The sequence below is a fragment of the Schistocerca cancellata genome, chromosome 5, assembly GCF_023864275.1.
Source record: "Schistocerca cancellata isolate TAMUIC-IGC-003103 chromosome 5, iqSchCanc2.1, whole genome shotgun sequence".
In the NCBI taxonomy this organism is placed as follows: domain Eukaryota; kingdom Metazoa; phylum Arthropoda; class Insecta; order Orthoptera; family Acrididae; genus Schistocerca; species Schistocerca cancellata.
Window position 1 is genome coordinate 393,987,814 of NC_064630.1, and position 17,977 is coordinate 394,005,790.

At 36.4% G+C, this 17,977-nt stretch overlaps 1 protein-coding gene across 1 annotated transcript in view; it reads right to left on the minus strand.

Annotated features, from left to right (window-relative positions):
* The window catches only part of LOC126188561 (E3 ubiquitin-protein ligase MYCBP2-like), a gene marked incomplete at its 5' end in the record, with an annotated part of 354,851 nt that overhangs the window by 224,464 nt on the left and 112,410 nt on the right, over positions 1–17,977 (minus strand). The window contains 2 exons of the mRNA XM_049930160.1: positions 4,735–4,977; positions 11,469–11,713. Coding sequence (XP_049786117.1) covers positions 4,735–4,977; positions 11,469–11,713 — 488 coding nt within the window. The remainder of the gene's footprint in view (positions 1–4,734; positions 4,978–11,468; positions 11,714–17,977) is intronic.

Sequence of the window (17,977 nt, forward strand, 5' to 3'; positions counted from 1 at the left end):
AGACAGAAGAAGCTCTGAACAAGAAACAGACGTGTAGGAGGAACAACAAATTACTAAGCTTTTGTACAAAGTCCTTCTTCAAAGCTAAAACACACACAGACACACACACAGAGGCATATGTGCACACACTGCATTGAGTGTGTGTGTGTGTGTGTGTGTGTGTGTGTGTGTATGGAGGGGGGGGGGGGGGGCATTTGTATTTGCTTTGAAAAATGACTTTTATAAAGCTGCCACTGACCTTTCAATGTGTATGTCTATTACCCAGTTCTGCTCCTCTTTGGTCAATACTGACCTATTCTCACACAAATATCAGAAGATTTTTTGCACTATTATTACACAAACTAAGACACACAGCTCAACTACTAGGTAGCTTCACAGTTTCAATGAACTCCAGTTAGACATGTCAGTAAAACGGAAGAGCCCTTCTCTGTTTTGCTCCAAAACTTAGTGGTATAATTACTACTATCCTCACCAGGTTTCTGTCATTTTTGAAGATCCCCCTGCCCCCCTCTCCCTATATATATATTTCCTTAGGTTGAAGTAGTGGAGATCCATGTGAATCATAATATCTTCTATAAAAACATGAATCTAACTGAATTGAAAATGTGAAATGTGTTGGATGTTGTGCGTTGCTACCTAGGGAAATTTAAGTTTCAAATGTATACAAAAGGCAGCATGAAATCCAAATAGGTCTTCCCAGAGGTCAGCTTCTATCAATTTTCCCATTTTTCTGCAAATAATTTGTTTCAGTATTACGCAACCATGACTTATTAAATGGATGGTTTTGCAATATTCATACCTATCAGCATGCACCTTCTTTGGAATTTGGATTATTACATTCTTGTAGAAGTCTGAGGGTATTTTGCCAATCGCTTATATATTTCATACCAGGGATAATAGCTTTGTCAGGGCTAGTTCTCCCAAAAGATTTCAATAATTGTGAGGGAAAATTTTCTACTCCAGGTGTCTTCTTTTCACTTAAGACTTTCACTACTCTATCAAATTCTTCTTACAGTATCACATCTTCCAGCTCATCTTCATCTAATTATTCTTACCTTTCCCTAACATTGTCCTCAAGTTTCTTTCCTTAACATAGCCCTTTCACATATTCCACTTGTCAGCCTTCTCCTCAATTGCTTCATTCTGGCTTGCCACCAAAGCTCTTGATCTTCAAACAATAGCTTTCCCTTCCTCCAAAGATTCCTTTAATTTTCCTATAGGTGGGATCTATATTTTCACAGTTATGCAAGCTTCTATAGCTTTGCATTTCTCCTCTAGCCATGCCTTCTGTGCTATTTTGAACTTCCTGTCATTCTAATTTTTTTATAGTCCATTTTGCCTGCCCCATTTGCTACATCTTTCTATTGTCTCCTTTTGGAAATTAAGTTCAATACCTGTTGTGTTACCCATGACTCATACTAGTCCTTGTGTTTAGGCCAAGTTGTTCCTCTGCTGCCTATACTGTTTCTTCTTTCAAAGTTACTTACTCATCTTCTGCTGCATTACTTTCCTCTGTTTCAGTCAAATGTTGCCAAAACCCCCATTTGAAACCCTCGGCAACCGCCAGCAACCACTGGTTCTCTCAATCTGTTCAGGCCCCTTCTCCTTGATTTCCTACCTTTCTGCAACGTCTTCTGGTTTAATCTGCAGTTCGTAATGAACACATTATGGTCACAGACCACATCTGCTCCTGGAAATGTTTTGCAGTTTAAAATCTGCTTTATAAAGCTCTGTCTTGCCATTATATAATCAATATAAATCTTCTGGAGTCTCCAGGTCTCTTCCATGTGCACAACCTTCTTTCACTATTCTTAAACCAAGTGTTAGCCATGATTAAATTGTAATTCTACCAGTTGGCTGCCTCTCCCATGCCTTTGGTACAGTCCCTCTTCTCTTACTATTTTTACTACTCTTCCTCTTCTTACTTCCAAATTCCAATCCCCCACCATTGTTGCATTTTTGTTCTTCTTAACGAATTGAATAATTTCTTTTGTCTCAAATACTTTTTTTATTTTTTCAATTTCCCCATAATATATGAATCTAGTATATTGTGTAGGTTTGTGGCTTTATGTCTACCTTGGTTACAGTAATGCTTTCACTATACTGTTCATGGTAGTTCATCTGCACGCCTAGTTTCTTATTTGTTATTAGTTCCAGTCGTAAATTACTTCTATTTGATTTTGTGTTGAAAACCCTGGACTCATTTGATATGTCACCTCCACTGGATGCAGAAAATTGACTGCATGATACATCACTAAACTAATTAGTAACTTGTTCCCCAAGCTACTGTAGTACTAATTTTATTTCAATACATAAAAATGGTAACAGATCCTTTATATGAGTGTGCGACAGGCTTCTGAACACTTGTGACTTCTTTTTTAATTGGGTCCTTCTTTTACGATGAATTGAAATTAATGTGTTAAAAATTTTGTAAATACTAAAGCTTTGAAGTAAATATTTTTTATTAAAAAATTGAATAACTAATTATAAGTTTTAGTACTAAATGTGTGACAATAAATGCAGCTTAATTGGGTCCTTCTTTTACGATGAATTGAAATTAATGTGTTAAAAATTTTGTAAATACTAAAGCTTTGAAGTAAATATTTTTTATTAAAAAATTGAATAACTAATTATAAGTTTTAGTACTAAATGTGTGACAATAAATGCAGCTTCTATATGTGTTTCTGTTTAAATCCTAAAACAAAATTAATATCCCAACTTTTTTTTTTTTTTTTAATACTGGGGCTGGATTAGCTCGTAAGTAATTTCAACGTCAGGTGGCGGTGCGGTAGGTGGAGATCAAGGTCTTATAGGTACAATCTTCCTTGGCTAAGTACTATGACATGATTATTAAACTTTTTTAATTTTAAAAATTTAAAACAATATTTAAATTTCAGCCTTTTTATAGAAGAAGGGGGAGAGGCAAATGAGGGGGAGGAGCTTTATCATCAAGTTTTGTGTTAGATTAATATTATACGTCATTCATGAAAGATTTCATTTTGTAATTTGTATTTGTTTTAAAAATGTGTGAATAAAATTACATTATTTTTAGGCTATCAGCAGATTTCATTCATCTTCCTATCTAATAAGATTGCAATAAGTAAGTAATCATCCACTGTCAGATAATTAGCTAGTATCTCATCAAAAAGCTGACTTATAAAATGTTAAGATGTGGTTTCCACTACAGAAGTTATTAATGTTTTTCAACACCCTCCATAACAAACCAGTACAGGCCACGTAGTTAAATTAAACTAAAATTATCTCATGGACAGCTACATAAGCAATTATCTCCTGATTTTATAATGATTTGCAACTTGTAGGCAGGTCCAATTAACAAGCTAAAATGCCAGGAAAGGCAGAATGAATAAGTGTAAACATCTGTAATTACAATGGAAAATCGAGGATGGAATGTAACAAAAGTAGCCACTCACCATATAGTGGAGATTCTGAGTTGCAGATAAGCACAACAAAAAGACTCTCACATTAAAGCTTTCGGTCATTAAGGCCTTTGTCAACATTACACACACACACACACACACACACACACACACACACACACACACACACACACACACACCACGACACACACACACACTCCACACTCACGTAAGCGCAACTCACACACAAGCAACTGAAACCACACTGTCAGGCCTAAGACTGCAGTTGTGTTTGTGAGTTGCGTTTGTGTGTGTGTGTCTAATGTTGACAAAGGCCTTAATGGCCGAAAGCTTTAACTTTGAGAGTCTTTTTGTTGTGTCTATCTGTGACTCATCATCTCCCCTATACGGTGAGTGGCTACTTTCCTTCTCATAATATTGTTACATCTGTAATTACAGTTTTTGAGTGGAAACTGCATGAAGTATTCTGTGAAATATATCAGTGGGAACTGTTCAGTTATTACAGCTGTTAGGGTTCCATATGAGCGTGACTAAGACTTCATCCCTTTATTACACACTTTTTTATCATGTAAAATCTTATTACTAACTTTGTCATTTCAAAAAATTATGAATTTAATTTTGAAGAACATATGGAAGAGAAGTATCTGGGACTTTTTTTGAAAGAAACACTGCATTATTTCTTGTACTGATGTCGGAACAGCAGAAGTTTACAGCACAAGTCTACTTTGACACTAGCCCCTCCTGCTCACTCTTGGTCTATTATTTTATTGCTTTGCCTGTTTATCCCAGCTAAACTGCATGGAACAGAATTAGACAATTTAGTCTTTGTGATTTCCAGTGTAAATCTTACACATTAAAACACAAACCATATTGAAGTTAGTTCTAATTCAATCATCATAATAGTATGAGGTAAGGAAAAGGGGGCTGGGAGTGGAAGGGGGAGTGAAGATTAAATACAAACATTTAAAAAGGGAAACTTATTCAAAATATGTTGATTAATTTTCCAATTATTATGATAGAAACTGATGTTATGTTGACCTCTTTTTCAAAAACATTTGCATTTCAAAATAATATATACTGACATAACATATAAGTAGTGCAGAACATTTACATTCCCAGGTCTCAAGTATTGCTCTATAGTTAGTAAGGTCTCACATTTGCTCTATTGTTAGTAGGTTTCATTTCTTCAGTTTTGTATTGCCTGATATTAACCATTCATAGAATTTACATGATCTTTCATACTTTAATTTTATCCCTTGTGTGTATGATTTATAGTTGCCTCACTTTTATTTCATTTGTATCAGATCTCATGCTACAACATTTTAGTAAATTCTACCTGTGATGGAGCGGGTGACATTGCACGTTTACTACTCCGGCTCTTGCTGCTAACAGAATTGCGATCTTTGCGTGAAAGTTTGGGTGAAAGGCGTTCCTCCTTTGAAGAACGACCACTGGCACCAATAGTAAAGTGGCTTTTGATGCTACTAGGTGCACTGCCACTTCCACTGCCACTATCTGGACTTGTTTGAGTGCCTGTCTGGGTCATGGCCCTAGGGTTTGGTGTGGAACACAGAGAATCCTGAAACAATAACATTTTTTAGCTTTAATAAGTACAGATTTGAAAATAAGGTTATTATAGTTTTTTCACCAATTCTGGGCTAACACTACTTGATAGTGGTTAATACAATACATTTAATTCAATCTATATTAAAAGCAAAACTTCTCTATTCATTCATCTCAGTATAGGCATTAGTACAATGTTTAAACTAAGTCCTAATGAGAGATCAACTGAAGCACCACTATTCAGCCACAAGTCTCTGTCCCTTAAAGTCTGATGCTTTACCAAATGGTTATTATATTTTAATAACCACAGAATAAAAAATTCTTAAGGAAAGTAAATATTTTTGTGTGCTTTACAGTAGTACAATTACCACCTTAATCTGAGATTACTTTAGGGTCTAAATTTCGTGTTCATTGATACTGTCTTACCAATATTAAAGAACTCACTTATATGCCTAAACTCAGATACGGTATCAGAAGGACATGTGATGGTGATGATGATGATAAAATAAATGGCAGCACTATTGGTGCATGCAGTTTGTGTGTTACTTCAGTGATATTATTGCTATTACTGTGGAATTGCTTCAAGGTTATATCCCTTTAATCGAACACCATTTTCAAATATACAAAGAACTAGGCCTTTTTTAGAATATCATATTTTTCAAACACTGTAATTCAGCAAACAGAATCACACAGTAGGAGATTCATATTGACAGAGTTACTTAACACTCTACAGTATGTTTAAAAAGGAAAGAGAATGAAAGGCCAGAGATGATAAAAACAATACATGTTAAAACAGAGAATTATTTACTACCAAAGTTACTCTAAAAAGTAATAGGAATATGATTTTTTTTAGCTTACACAGTTCATCATTCACTAATGAGGGTAAAATCTGTCTGTAAGCTATTAAGTGATAATACCATAATACAACAGCTTTGATGGCTATGGCGATGTAGTCTGCTGCGGAGCTCAGGTGGGTAAAGCAAGGAGTGACAGGGGAGAAAATGTGTGCTTAAAATTCATGTATTAATAACCGTAGTCGAATTCGAATAGTTTAACGCGAAATGGACAAGAAGGAATAAAGTAGTTGTTTTGACAAGCAATTGCTCTTCTGGTTTGTGCGAAGTGTTAGGAAAAATAATTGTGACAAGAAAATATAATAATATGTGATAATAATAGTTGTGTAAAGAACCGTGTATTGCATTTGGCTACAGTATTTGAACAATACAAAAAAATATTTATAAACAAATTATAGTCAGGTATATATGGATACTAATTTGACTAGAGTAGTGTATCAAGTGAAAAAACTCAGAGTAGAGCATGTAAGGCAGAGATTGTGGCCTTTTGCTGGTGATAGCAATGCTAATAAGGTGGGTTAAACAGCCTGGAGACCTCATGTGTTTGAGTTCTGAGATAGGAAAGTTATTCAGAAGTTAGTTTTCAGTGTATCAGTTTGAGAGCTGAGAAATTAAACTGTGAACACAGTGCAGTGATTCAAGAATTTCTGTGTAAATTCTAGAACCACTCACAGCCTTCTACCATCTTGAACACACGATATCCTGGATATAAGTGTGGGATGGTAGAATCCTACCTACTGCGCATCACATGTTTGTGTGTGCAGGTTTAAAATCAGTCGCAGGAAGAAAGTAGACACGGTGGTCGGACGGCACCGACAAGTACCTGTTGGCCAATCCACAGATGTTTTAGTGAGTGTATAAGGAAGAACCATGGAGTTAGCGTTATTCAACAGAGGGTTTCCAGCAGCCAGCTATTCAGTAAAGAAGAGTGGCTGCAAATTTCAGGTAAGTCACCTTGTAAAGAAGCGGTAGGTGGTTTGGGGGAATAAGCCGATATAACCCAGATCCACACTCACACTTTAAATTGTCGGAATGTTATAACAGTGCAACTTAAAATGACTGTGATACAATAAACTGTTTCTTTGCCTGCAACTGTTCTGCTAGAACTACTTCAGATTCTAACTATACCATTGTGTGTAGACTTTGTAGGATCATCATTCATAGCAAAGTAATCTTTTACGAATGAAGCAACACTATAATCTGAGTGAGTGCAGCACATACATTAATACCGTGACAGATCATAGCTTTAATTCCCTATTTCATTACTTACTAATGTCTTTGATATCACTATTTTACTGACTGACCTCTTGTACCACCTTAATAATCATTATTCCCTTAGGCCGGTATTACACTATCAAATTTCTTTGTCAAATATCTTTGTCAAAGATATTTGATGGTGTAATAGGAACTTTGTCAAATGTCATCCAATATTTGATCAAATCTAGGGCCTCGCTGTAGATTTGATCAAAGATATCGCTTGTCTTCTGTTCACTGTAATGTGACATGTTACCACATGGAGCGTTAGCATCGGTGCAGCGTTCTGTCGTCTGTAGTGTTTTTATAAACATTGCCGGTAAATACAATTGGTGTGTGCTGACAACTACAAAATTAATAGAGATGTATGAAGCTGATGAGGCGCTTTACAACGTGAGGCACCCTGAATACAAAAATAGATTAAGAAGATTGGAGACCTAACCTAACATAACCCTCTCCTGTAGCAAGAAATCGGAGTGTTACAGTGAGCCTGTCTTCTGAAGATGTAGCAATTCTTAAGTGAATATTGTGCTTTGTGATATGAGGATACACTTCACTGAGCACGTACAGAAATGTATGCTCATCCATTCTTAAGTAATTGATGTACGACTTGACGTCTTCCACTGTAAGCTCACGTAACAAGTTTTGTTGAATGATTTTATCGTGTCATCGTAAAACCCACGGTTTCACCCAGATTAGATTAGTTTTTTGTTGCACAGATCCATATTGAGGAGATCCTCGTGGATGTGGAACATGTCAATATTTTTAAGCTGAAATAACAATACTAATATTATGAATAAATACAATACATCATTTGTTTCTATTAAAATTTCGTCAATGGAGTAGAAGGACTAGTAAGTCTTTCAGGCTCCTTTTAAACTGATCTTTATTTGTAACTAAATTTTTTATGTTTGCTGGCAAATTATTGAAGATGAGTGTTCCTGAGTAGTGGACCCCTTTTTCAACTAAAGTAAGTGCTTTTAAGTCCTTGTGCAGATCATTTTTGTTCCTGGTATTGTATGTATGAACTGAGTTGTTTGTTGGAAAAACAGATATATTATTTAGGACAAATTTCATTAAGGAGTAAATATACTGAGAGGCAGTAGTTAGTATACACAGTTCTTTGAAGAGGTTTCTGCAGGATGTCCTTGAATTTACTTCACAAATAATACGTATTACAAGCTTTTTGACTCTGAAAATTGTTTGACTTGAAGATTTACCCCAAAATATTATACCATATGACATTATGGAATGAAAGTAGGCAAACTATGCAAGCTTTTACATTTTTATGTTGCTTATGTCTGCTAACACTCGAATTGCAAATACAGATTTGTTAAGGCGTTTCTGCAGTTCTGTGGTGTGCTCCTCCCAACTGACTTTATTATCAAGTTGTAATCCCAGGAATTTAAGACTGTCAACCTCGTATGTATGCCCCCCCCCCCCCCCCCCTCACTTCTTTTCCGCATATGCACACAATGCAATTGCGGTACGTGCAACTGCTGCGGTTAATAACAAGTTGTTGTTGTCAGCCATCTTGAACGTTGACGAAAAATTTGATGACAGTGTAATACCCCTTCTAGCGCTACGTCAAAGATCTTCATCAAATATATTTGACAGAATATTTGATCACATCTTTGATCAAATCTTTGACAAAGAAATTTGATAGTGTAATACCGGCCTTATGGCATAATGCAATGGTGCGCAAAAATACCTCTGAGCAGACAAGCAATTTAACAAGTTGTACACTCGGCTCCTATTGACTGGTAGCAGCAGAACTACTGCTAGCCAAAAGCCAAAGTTTATTCTCTCATGTTCACTGTGGGGCCTTAAGGGCAGTTTTTCCACTGTGGCACTACAACTGTACCTATTCTGAAGTGATGAATCAGCAGGGGAAGGAAGAAAGAGCTTTTAATGAAAATGTCTTATTTTTGTGATTTTTAATGATCTAAATCCTAATATGAGAGCAAAAAAGGCATAACATCTACTATTTATTACAATTACCACCTAACATTTAAAAATGCATTTTCAATGTAATACGTTTCACATATCATTCCAATTAATGAACTGTCATGTGAACACAATAATAGAGGAGGGACTAATATTGGTGCTAAATAAAGTGGCCCATGGTCATGGAACTGTGCATTTAGGTGTCTGTGATTGTGTGTGAATGTGTGTACTATTAGTAAAAAAAGAGCAAAAGCTCGAAAGCTAGTGTGAATACTGTTTTGTGTTACATATTTCTATGCTGCACACATCAGTCCACTATGTATGATTGGTTGTCTTTCCCTTACTTACTATGAAATTTATGAAAAATTCTTTGTACTCTTCTGTCTAACAATAAAAAAAAACTCTGAAATTTAGAGCTCAATACTGTAGATTAGATGGGCAGAGTGGATAACTAGAAAAGAGGTACTGAATCAAACTGGGGTAGGGGAGAAACAAATTCAGGACACAACTTGACTAAAGGAGTGATCAGTTGACAGGACACATCCTGAGGCATCAAGGAATCATCAATTTGGTAATGAATGGATGGGGGGGGGGAGGTTAAAAGCTACAGAGGGAGACCAAGACTTGACTGTAGTGGGCAGGTTCACATGGATGTAGGTTTCAATATTATAAAAAGGTTCAGCCAACAAGGCCTTTGTTAGAAACTGCTGTGGGAACATGCAGGAATGAGATGGAGAGTAGGGCAGTTAGATGCAATCAGGAGGTAAGATGGAGGGTGGGGGAGAGAGGGAGGGTAGCAGAAAGGAAGAGAAGTATAAAGACTGGGTGGGTTGGTGGGATAGAGGACTGTGTAGTGCTGAAATGGGAACAGGGAAGGGGCTAGATGGGTAAGGACAATGACTAACGTAGGTTGAGGCCAGGACAGTTGTGTAAATGTAGGGTATGTTTCAGGGAGAGTCCCCATCTGTACAGTTCAGAAATCCTGGTGTTGGTGGGAAGGATCCAGATGGCACAGGGTGTGAAGCAGGCATTTAAATGAAGAATGTCTTGTTGGATGGTGTGCTCAGCAACACAATGGTCCAGTTGTTTCTTGCCCACAGTTTGTCACTGGCCACTCATGCTGACAGACAGCTGGTTGTTTTGTCATGCCTACACAGAATGCAGCACAGCGGCTCAGCTTGTAGATCACGAGTTGTTTCACAGGTAGCCCTGCTTTTGATGGGATAGGTGATGTTTATGACCAGGCTGGAGTAGGTGGTGCTGGGAGAATGTATGGGACAGGTCTTGCCTCTAGGTATATTACAGGGATATGAGTCATGAGGCAAAGGGTTGGGAACAGGGGTAGTGCAGGGATGGATGAGGATATTGCATAGGTTTGGTGAGTGGTGGAATATCACTGTGGAAAGGATGGGAAGGATAGTGGGTAGGACACTTCTCATTTCAGTGTACAACAAGAGGTAGCCAAAATCCTGTCAGAGAATGTAATTCAGTTGCTTCAGTCCTGAGTGGTACTGAGTCACTGAGGATAAGTACACTACTGACCCGCTCATTTCTAATATTGTTGTGCTCATCTGTGATCAGCATCTGCTATATACCGAGTAACAACTGTCCTTTTCATAATATTATTAAATTACAAACTAGATTTTTCATTGGATGTTTCAATAGTTATGCAGAGTTAAAGAGGCTGGCAGAGGATAGAACAGTGAGACATAAAACCAATCTTCAGACTGAAGAATACAATATCAAGAACAAAACATCACTGTCTCAAATTATTTATCTCTTGTCTATTATCATCTTCTTCTATTTTTAGATACAGTTCTCAGGTCAGTCATTTGCCTTTGTTTCTTTGGCATGGTTTTTTACAACAGTTATTAGCTTCATGATGTCTGAATTATATACAACTTGAACATTATTTGTTATTCTCAAACATAATTTGTTATACTCTGTTGTTTCACAGCTTGCATCTCAGTCTTGAACCAAACTTATCTGAAACTTATGCCTTTCTTTTATACATTTTCACTGTGTTGTGGTGTCTTCTTCCTTTCTTTTTCATTTGCAATAAATATAAAATGTTTCTACACAGAGCCACACACAATATTACCACAAGACTCTTGCCAGAAATATCTATTTATTCATCCATTTTCCCCAGGGAAATTATTTATTCTAATCCAAGTCCATTAAGAGTTAGAAACAGTAATAAAAACATGGTACTGTATTCTGTATCTATCCTGTTCCTGTAAAAATACCCAGATGAGATTAAATAATCTGTCTTTTGGAAAAGTCTGCCCTATCATTCAATATAATATTTTATGCAATACAAAGAATACTGTGAGTACTAAAACTCCAGCTGCTCAAGATGTTTCTTTCAGCAAGTTTTACCAAAGGAATGACAATGGTAAAAAAAGAGTACAATTTATTATATTGGCAAACAGATGATAAGTATACTACTGACCTGCTCATTTCTTCTTGGTGTACCAGGTGTGCTGTTTGGGCTACCTTCAGAGCGTGTGTGTAAAGAGCTGCCTGATGGACTCGGTGAGAGATCACGGGTTCCTGTGCCTGTCCCTGTGCCTGCAGTTGTTGTAGCTCCACTTGGTGATTGCGACAGGTCTCTTGTGAGACTGCTAACCAGAGCACTTGTGTCACTCTGCGTCGAGCCTCGACGATGTGATTGGGACTCTGCTGTGATCCCTGATGCTGTACCAATACAACATATAATAATTAATAAGTACTGTAGGTATCTGTCAAGAACTTGTATTAGCCTCTGATCATTTATATTTAAATATGTTTCACCACAGGTACATAATAATGAATAACGTTGAAGGCAAGTCAGTGAGTTAAGCTACAACCTAAACACAGTCAATGTGTTAAGACACAACCTAAAACACTTAAGTCATTATAATGAATACCACATAACTTTTTAATATTATGAGTTGTCTGGAAAACAACTATACAGTTCTATTTTCAAAGTTTCATGTGAAATGCACCAAACAGAAAGAAGTAATATATCAAAGATTCTGAAGGCATTCACTCTGTATGAACATCCTGTACTTCCTGTTCAGTTCAAACTGCAAACAAATATTGGTCAGTGACTATGGTTTATCTGTAACCTTTGCACATGAAATACTAGTATAACCTGCATTAAAGGAAAATTCAGACTGGAACAAAATTTGTATATGAGGATATATTACTGCTAACTCTGTAGACCATGCACTGAGTACCTTCTTTATCCATCCATTCTTTCATTCCTTCACTGGGTTTCATAGACACCAGTAAGAAGGAGAACCTTTAAGACTGTAGAACAAGTCAAGGTAGACTTATGCATTAACAAAAGACAAGCATACCACGCAAACTTAATCTGTACACTGTATTAACAATAAACTATCACCACACTGCTTAATGTTCTTCACACTTATACCATACACATTTAACCAAGTAATTAGAGTGAATAAAGTTGTTGCTACCTCAGTTGTGTTAAGTAGCTGCTGTTTCACCTTAATATTTACTCAATAACATTAGTGTTTTTCAAAGAAAATAATTACCAACATCTGTAAATACATAATCCTGTGTATAATACATGACTACTTGTCATGCAGCTTTACAATGAGGACAGTTACTTGCTGCAAAGTTCACATACCTTTTCAATATTTGAATTGGTTAGGACTTCTAACCTCCTGTTTTAAGCTACATAGAGTTTGTTGAATACCTTCGCAGCAGTGTATAAACAGTGTTAAAAAAAAAGTGCTCCATATTTTGAGAGGTGGTAGTATGGACCAAAATAACACGGAAGTGTCGATTCGAATGGGCTCTAAGATAACTTGTTCATCTTCACTACTGTGAAAACACGCCTCTTCCACTGAAGCTCGTTGCTAAACTACAGTGTAAAAGCATTTCACTGGTTCCATTATAACTAATTTCTGCACTGCTCTTACCCAGAACTATGAATATGGTTTACAGTAAGTACAGTAACAGATGTTTATTATAGGCTGTATCATGGACAATAATAGTGGAATCTGTCATCATTTACTTACTGCATTCTGTAGGTCACCTGTGATAGCAAAGAGCTTGCAGTAGAAGAGATGTATCTTTTGAGTAACGAAGATGAACAAATGCTCATAGCTCTTGATGTAGGTATATATTTACTGGACATTTGTTTCTTGTTTTGACCAATGCTACTAACCCTCAAAACATGGAATATTTTTAACACTCTGAGGTTGTATACAAAACAAGGAGGCAAGTCACCATAAAAATTATTTTTGTATGTTGTACTGTGCTTTGTGTGGGTCACAGTACATCTTTAACTGATTTTCGTTGTCAGCAACAAAAACCATTAAGGAGTAAATGTACTGGAAGAGAGTGCTAGAATTCAAAAATCTGCCACAGCTAACAAAACACTCATGACAATGGTAATTTTCCATCTTTTCTAGATGCCTGTTAAATACTCAGTTCCTTCTATACACGGTGAGCAGTGATCTATTCTCATGTACATATGTACATATGTATAATAGCTGTCCTATATATTACTTAGCATATTGATTGCTATGCATAGAAAAAAATGGGAATTTTGCCCATAATAAAACAGAATAACTTAAGATATGCATCAGTGATGATGCAATCTCATGATTTCAAAGCAGTAATTATTTTTAGTTACAATTCAAAAATTAAAAATATCCTGCAAAAAATTCAACAGAACAATAAGTGAACAAAAGTACAAACAAATAGTAGAACAATGTATGGGTTCTTCTTTCAGCAGTTGAAAATGAAAAAAAGGATGAATTCTCGCACTGATTCAAATATTTCATTCGAAGATGGCTATATAAGAACCAGAAAAGACTGAGAATGATGGATTCATGGCGTTTTACAAACATCTTTGAGAAATAATGAATATTTTTTATAAAATACATAAAGTAGTTCCATTTAGCAACCTAAATGCAAGCATTGAAAATGCCTTGCTCCTAATGCAGTAATTTTTAGCTGCCATGGGTGGGTATGGGTTTCTGCTGGTTGTTCATCTGACGGCAATGACTCATCTATTAAAAAGAGATATTATTTCTATGGTGTGACTGTGCACTATCAACTGCAGGTGGGGAGCTGCGTTTAATCATTTTACTTTACTGCTTTCATCCTAAAATTTCTGTATTATTTAGGTATTTATGCACATGCATGCTGACGCCAGAAGATCTGTGCACATAAAGTAAAATGATTGATGGTTTTCTAAATTTAATTTATCTTATTGAGTTTGTAATGTCCTTCCAGGAGGATATTCATTAATTCTCACTTTTCTCAACTACCACCCACTCCATCCTTCCCCTAATACTGTCTACTGGTCCCCCCCCCCCCCCCTCTCTCTCTCTCTTGCAAGTGTTAACAGTAATCTATCATATCTAATTTATCAACCTGTTTAGCTTTAATTTCACCTTACATTATGATGCTTAAGTAAATGAGAATCTGACATGAAAAATTCTGACTACTTCTTTTGGGAAACCACATGCAGGGAATTATCAAAATCTCATTTCATGTTCTGTAGCTCAGTGTCATTCACTAACTTAGCGATACAAAACCACTGTGAAAGGGAAAACACACCATCCATTCAAGAAGGGTCAAGACTGACTTTATTCCTGGCATATAAGTGGCCTCAGTGCAGTAACTGCAGTAGCAGCTTGAACTAACAACTGTAAACAACACATGTGCATTCAACCAATAAGTTGTGATAGGCAGCATTAAGTAGTGGACAGATGGTCATTGATATGTCACAAATCACAATGGATAAATATTTCTAAACCAATGCTTTGACAATATAACCGACATCAAGCCAACACAATGCACGAGTTGAATGACATCCCTAATAAGGACTTTCTGACAGTTTTACACGGATGTATGAGCAATCTCTGTGTTGCACTGAAATAGGAGGTTACTCTATAGAGCACCTGATGCATTAAAACCATCATTTTAGCTTTTCTCTAATTTTTATTATGCCAAGATTACACAAACAGCACTCACACACTACACAAGTACATGTTTCTGCTGATCAGTTTCACTGAAGTTTAGTTGTAAGTGGATACTCCATTAAAGTACAGAGGGCAAATATAGGCTTCTCCATACTGTATTCCGACTTTTACCTTGAGAACACACTATTCTCTGTCTTTCATTTCTTTGAATAACCTTACATCACACATTTTCTAGGAAACACCATTAAGAAATAAAATATGAAGTTGGAATGTGACTTCACTATTCAGAAAAATATATTGGTTTCCACTCTGGATGTGCTTGTATAAAATTCACCTTCTGTTTTCATCTTTTCCATCATTACCTAATGTCATTTTGTTTATGTGGTGATGCATCAGTTCATTGTGACAGGTAGAGTTACTATTCTTATCCTTCATCTGTTAATGTTCACTTTGCTTATTCTTCACTAGTTGTTTCTTTCTTTAAACTGCTGCATCTAAATATGAAAGTTTCCAAATATGGCCTATTAAATTATTTTTAACCCCATTAAAAACAGAAGCCAAAATTTCCTGAAAATCATGACATAATTGCTAACAGTTCTGCTTTGCTTCAATTAATTTATCGTTCCCTCTCCAAATTCTGTAACTTTCCTATCCTATTTCCTTGCTTTCAGTTCCTCTTTAACACAAATGTGCAGATTCTCTGGACGCTGTACTTCTCTACTGTCTATTGTTAATATTCTTATGACTCTACATCATCTGATGACTAGTATTAAAAAGCTATATCTTTCCTATTTCAGTTTGCACTCCCTGCCCCCCCCCCCCCCCCCCAAATCTCCTCTCCACCCCATTCCCAAATGATCTCAGGGTACTGCATTAGAAACCTGATCAGTTTATATTATATTTTTTAATCTGATTTTGTAAGTGTTTTAAAACTACATAAACTCTATATAAAATTCAAAAACAAAAGCTACAGACAATACTGTGAGTCTGTCTGTTACAAAATATGAATCACATCAACTACACAATGTGGTAAATAAGAAATAAAACTGATGTTTTTTCCAGAAACACTTTCAAGAAATGCACCAAATGTAGTTAGCATTTAACCCACTAGATTGTGCTGAACACACAGATGCTTCAATTGTGTCAATGACACAGCCAGTATGTGAACAGCTGCCATGAAAGTAACATTGTGCAAGTCAAACATATCAACATGGATTAAAAAGCTGAGATAAAATTTTATTATAAATTAGGAATGGAACAAAATCCTTAGAAGACAGACCATATATCAGACGTCCTGCATCTGCTTGAGTAGATGAAAAAGTGGAAAAAGCCAAGAAATTCTTGCCGATTATGGATGAATTACCACCAGAATGCTTCCAGTGAAACTTGGTGTTGGTAAGGAAACAGCAAGTTTGATTTTAGAAAAGATTGCACAGGACAAAGATTTGCTCCTGATTTGTGCCAGATTTGTTGACAGAAGAGCAGTGGGAGCATTGTGCCGTATGTCGCACCAACTCCAAAGCCGCAGACAATGATGATCCTAATCTTATCAAATGATCTGTAAATGGAGATGAAACTTGGTGTTTCCAGTTTCACCAAGAGACAAAACATCAGAGTATGGAATGGCATGGAACACTGTCACCGTCACAAAGGCAGAGGAAACTAAGTTTGTGCAGAAATTACACATCAAGACAATAGTAAGTGTTTTGTTTTTATGCTTCTGGAGTCATCCATTGTGAATTTCTCCCTGATGGTATGACAGTGACAGGACAGGATGCATCTGTTTCACAGAAAAGAATTGGATTCTTCTGCATGACAATTCACTGGTTACCCATGAAACAGTTTTTAGCACCAAAATAGACCTGTATGCAGGCACACTAAACCTGTTCACCTGATGTGACACCTGAAGATATTTTTCCATATCCAAAACTTAAATGTGCTTTAAAAGGGAAACATTTCATGAACACTGAGAACATACAGAGTTCTGTGGCCAACAGACAGAAGGAGGTACACAAAAAGCTTCCATAGTTCTTTCAACAACTTGTGCAATTGATGTAAATTTTGTGTGGAAGTGTAAGGGAATCTTTGTAACTGCCAAATAATATCACATCTATTTGTATCACACAAAACGTAGATAGGCAAACAAGTACATTTGGAAAAATAGGGCTGTGATACAGTTTGACAGACAATAAACAGAAAGTTATAGGAACACTACAGTGATAGCAGAGGAATTACTAAACAGCACAACAGATTATGGAGTAAAACAAAATAGAATAAAAGAGATAAGCAAAGCACGATATCAATAAAATGGAGTGAAGTAAGTTATAACTATGGATGGCAGCAACCGAAAGTGTTAGAGAGCAATGCTCTGTAACAGTGAACTGTGAATTGTCTCTATGTGCAAATGCTTGCAAACATATTGAATACGTTACAATTATTGACCAGCTGGTCAATTTAAAATGCTTAACTGTACTTGCCTGAAAGTAGACCTATAACATGGTTGTTCTCAGAAGTGTCTCTCTTCTAAATTATTGATGTTACAAATATGATCAGGAGCAAGTAGCAATGATACTGTTTGGAGGACAACATGGGTTGTCAACAAGCACTCATATAGAGGGTGAAGCAAAATTCACGCACTCGGGCTTTGCAGCGTGACTCCTCACAAGCCATTGATAAAACAAATGTCTCTCACAAAATTTCAACTAGCGAGTACATCCGGCAGAAAAACGATGTTAAAGAGTGGCAATCTTGCAACACTGAAGCCACATGTCTGGCATCTACCTCTGTCAGCACATATTAGTCGTGCTGTACATTTGGTGCAGTGGATAGAGTTCTGGGTTACCATGCAGGAGATGGGGGGTTTGATCCTGGGTTGGCATGCATTTTATTTCTTTTTTATTTATTTATTTATTTTATTTTTTTTATTTGCTACTTTCGTTCTGACATTTCATACTGTAATATACACCATTTCTTGGGTGCCATATGTCCCCTATTTACAACATTTTGTAATGCT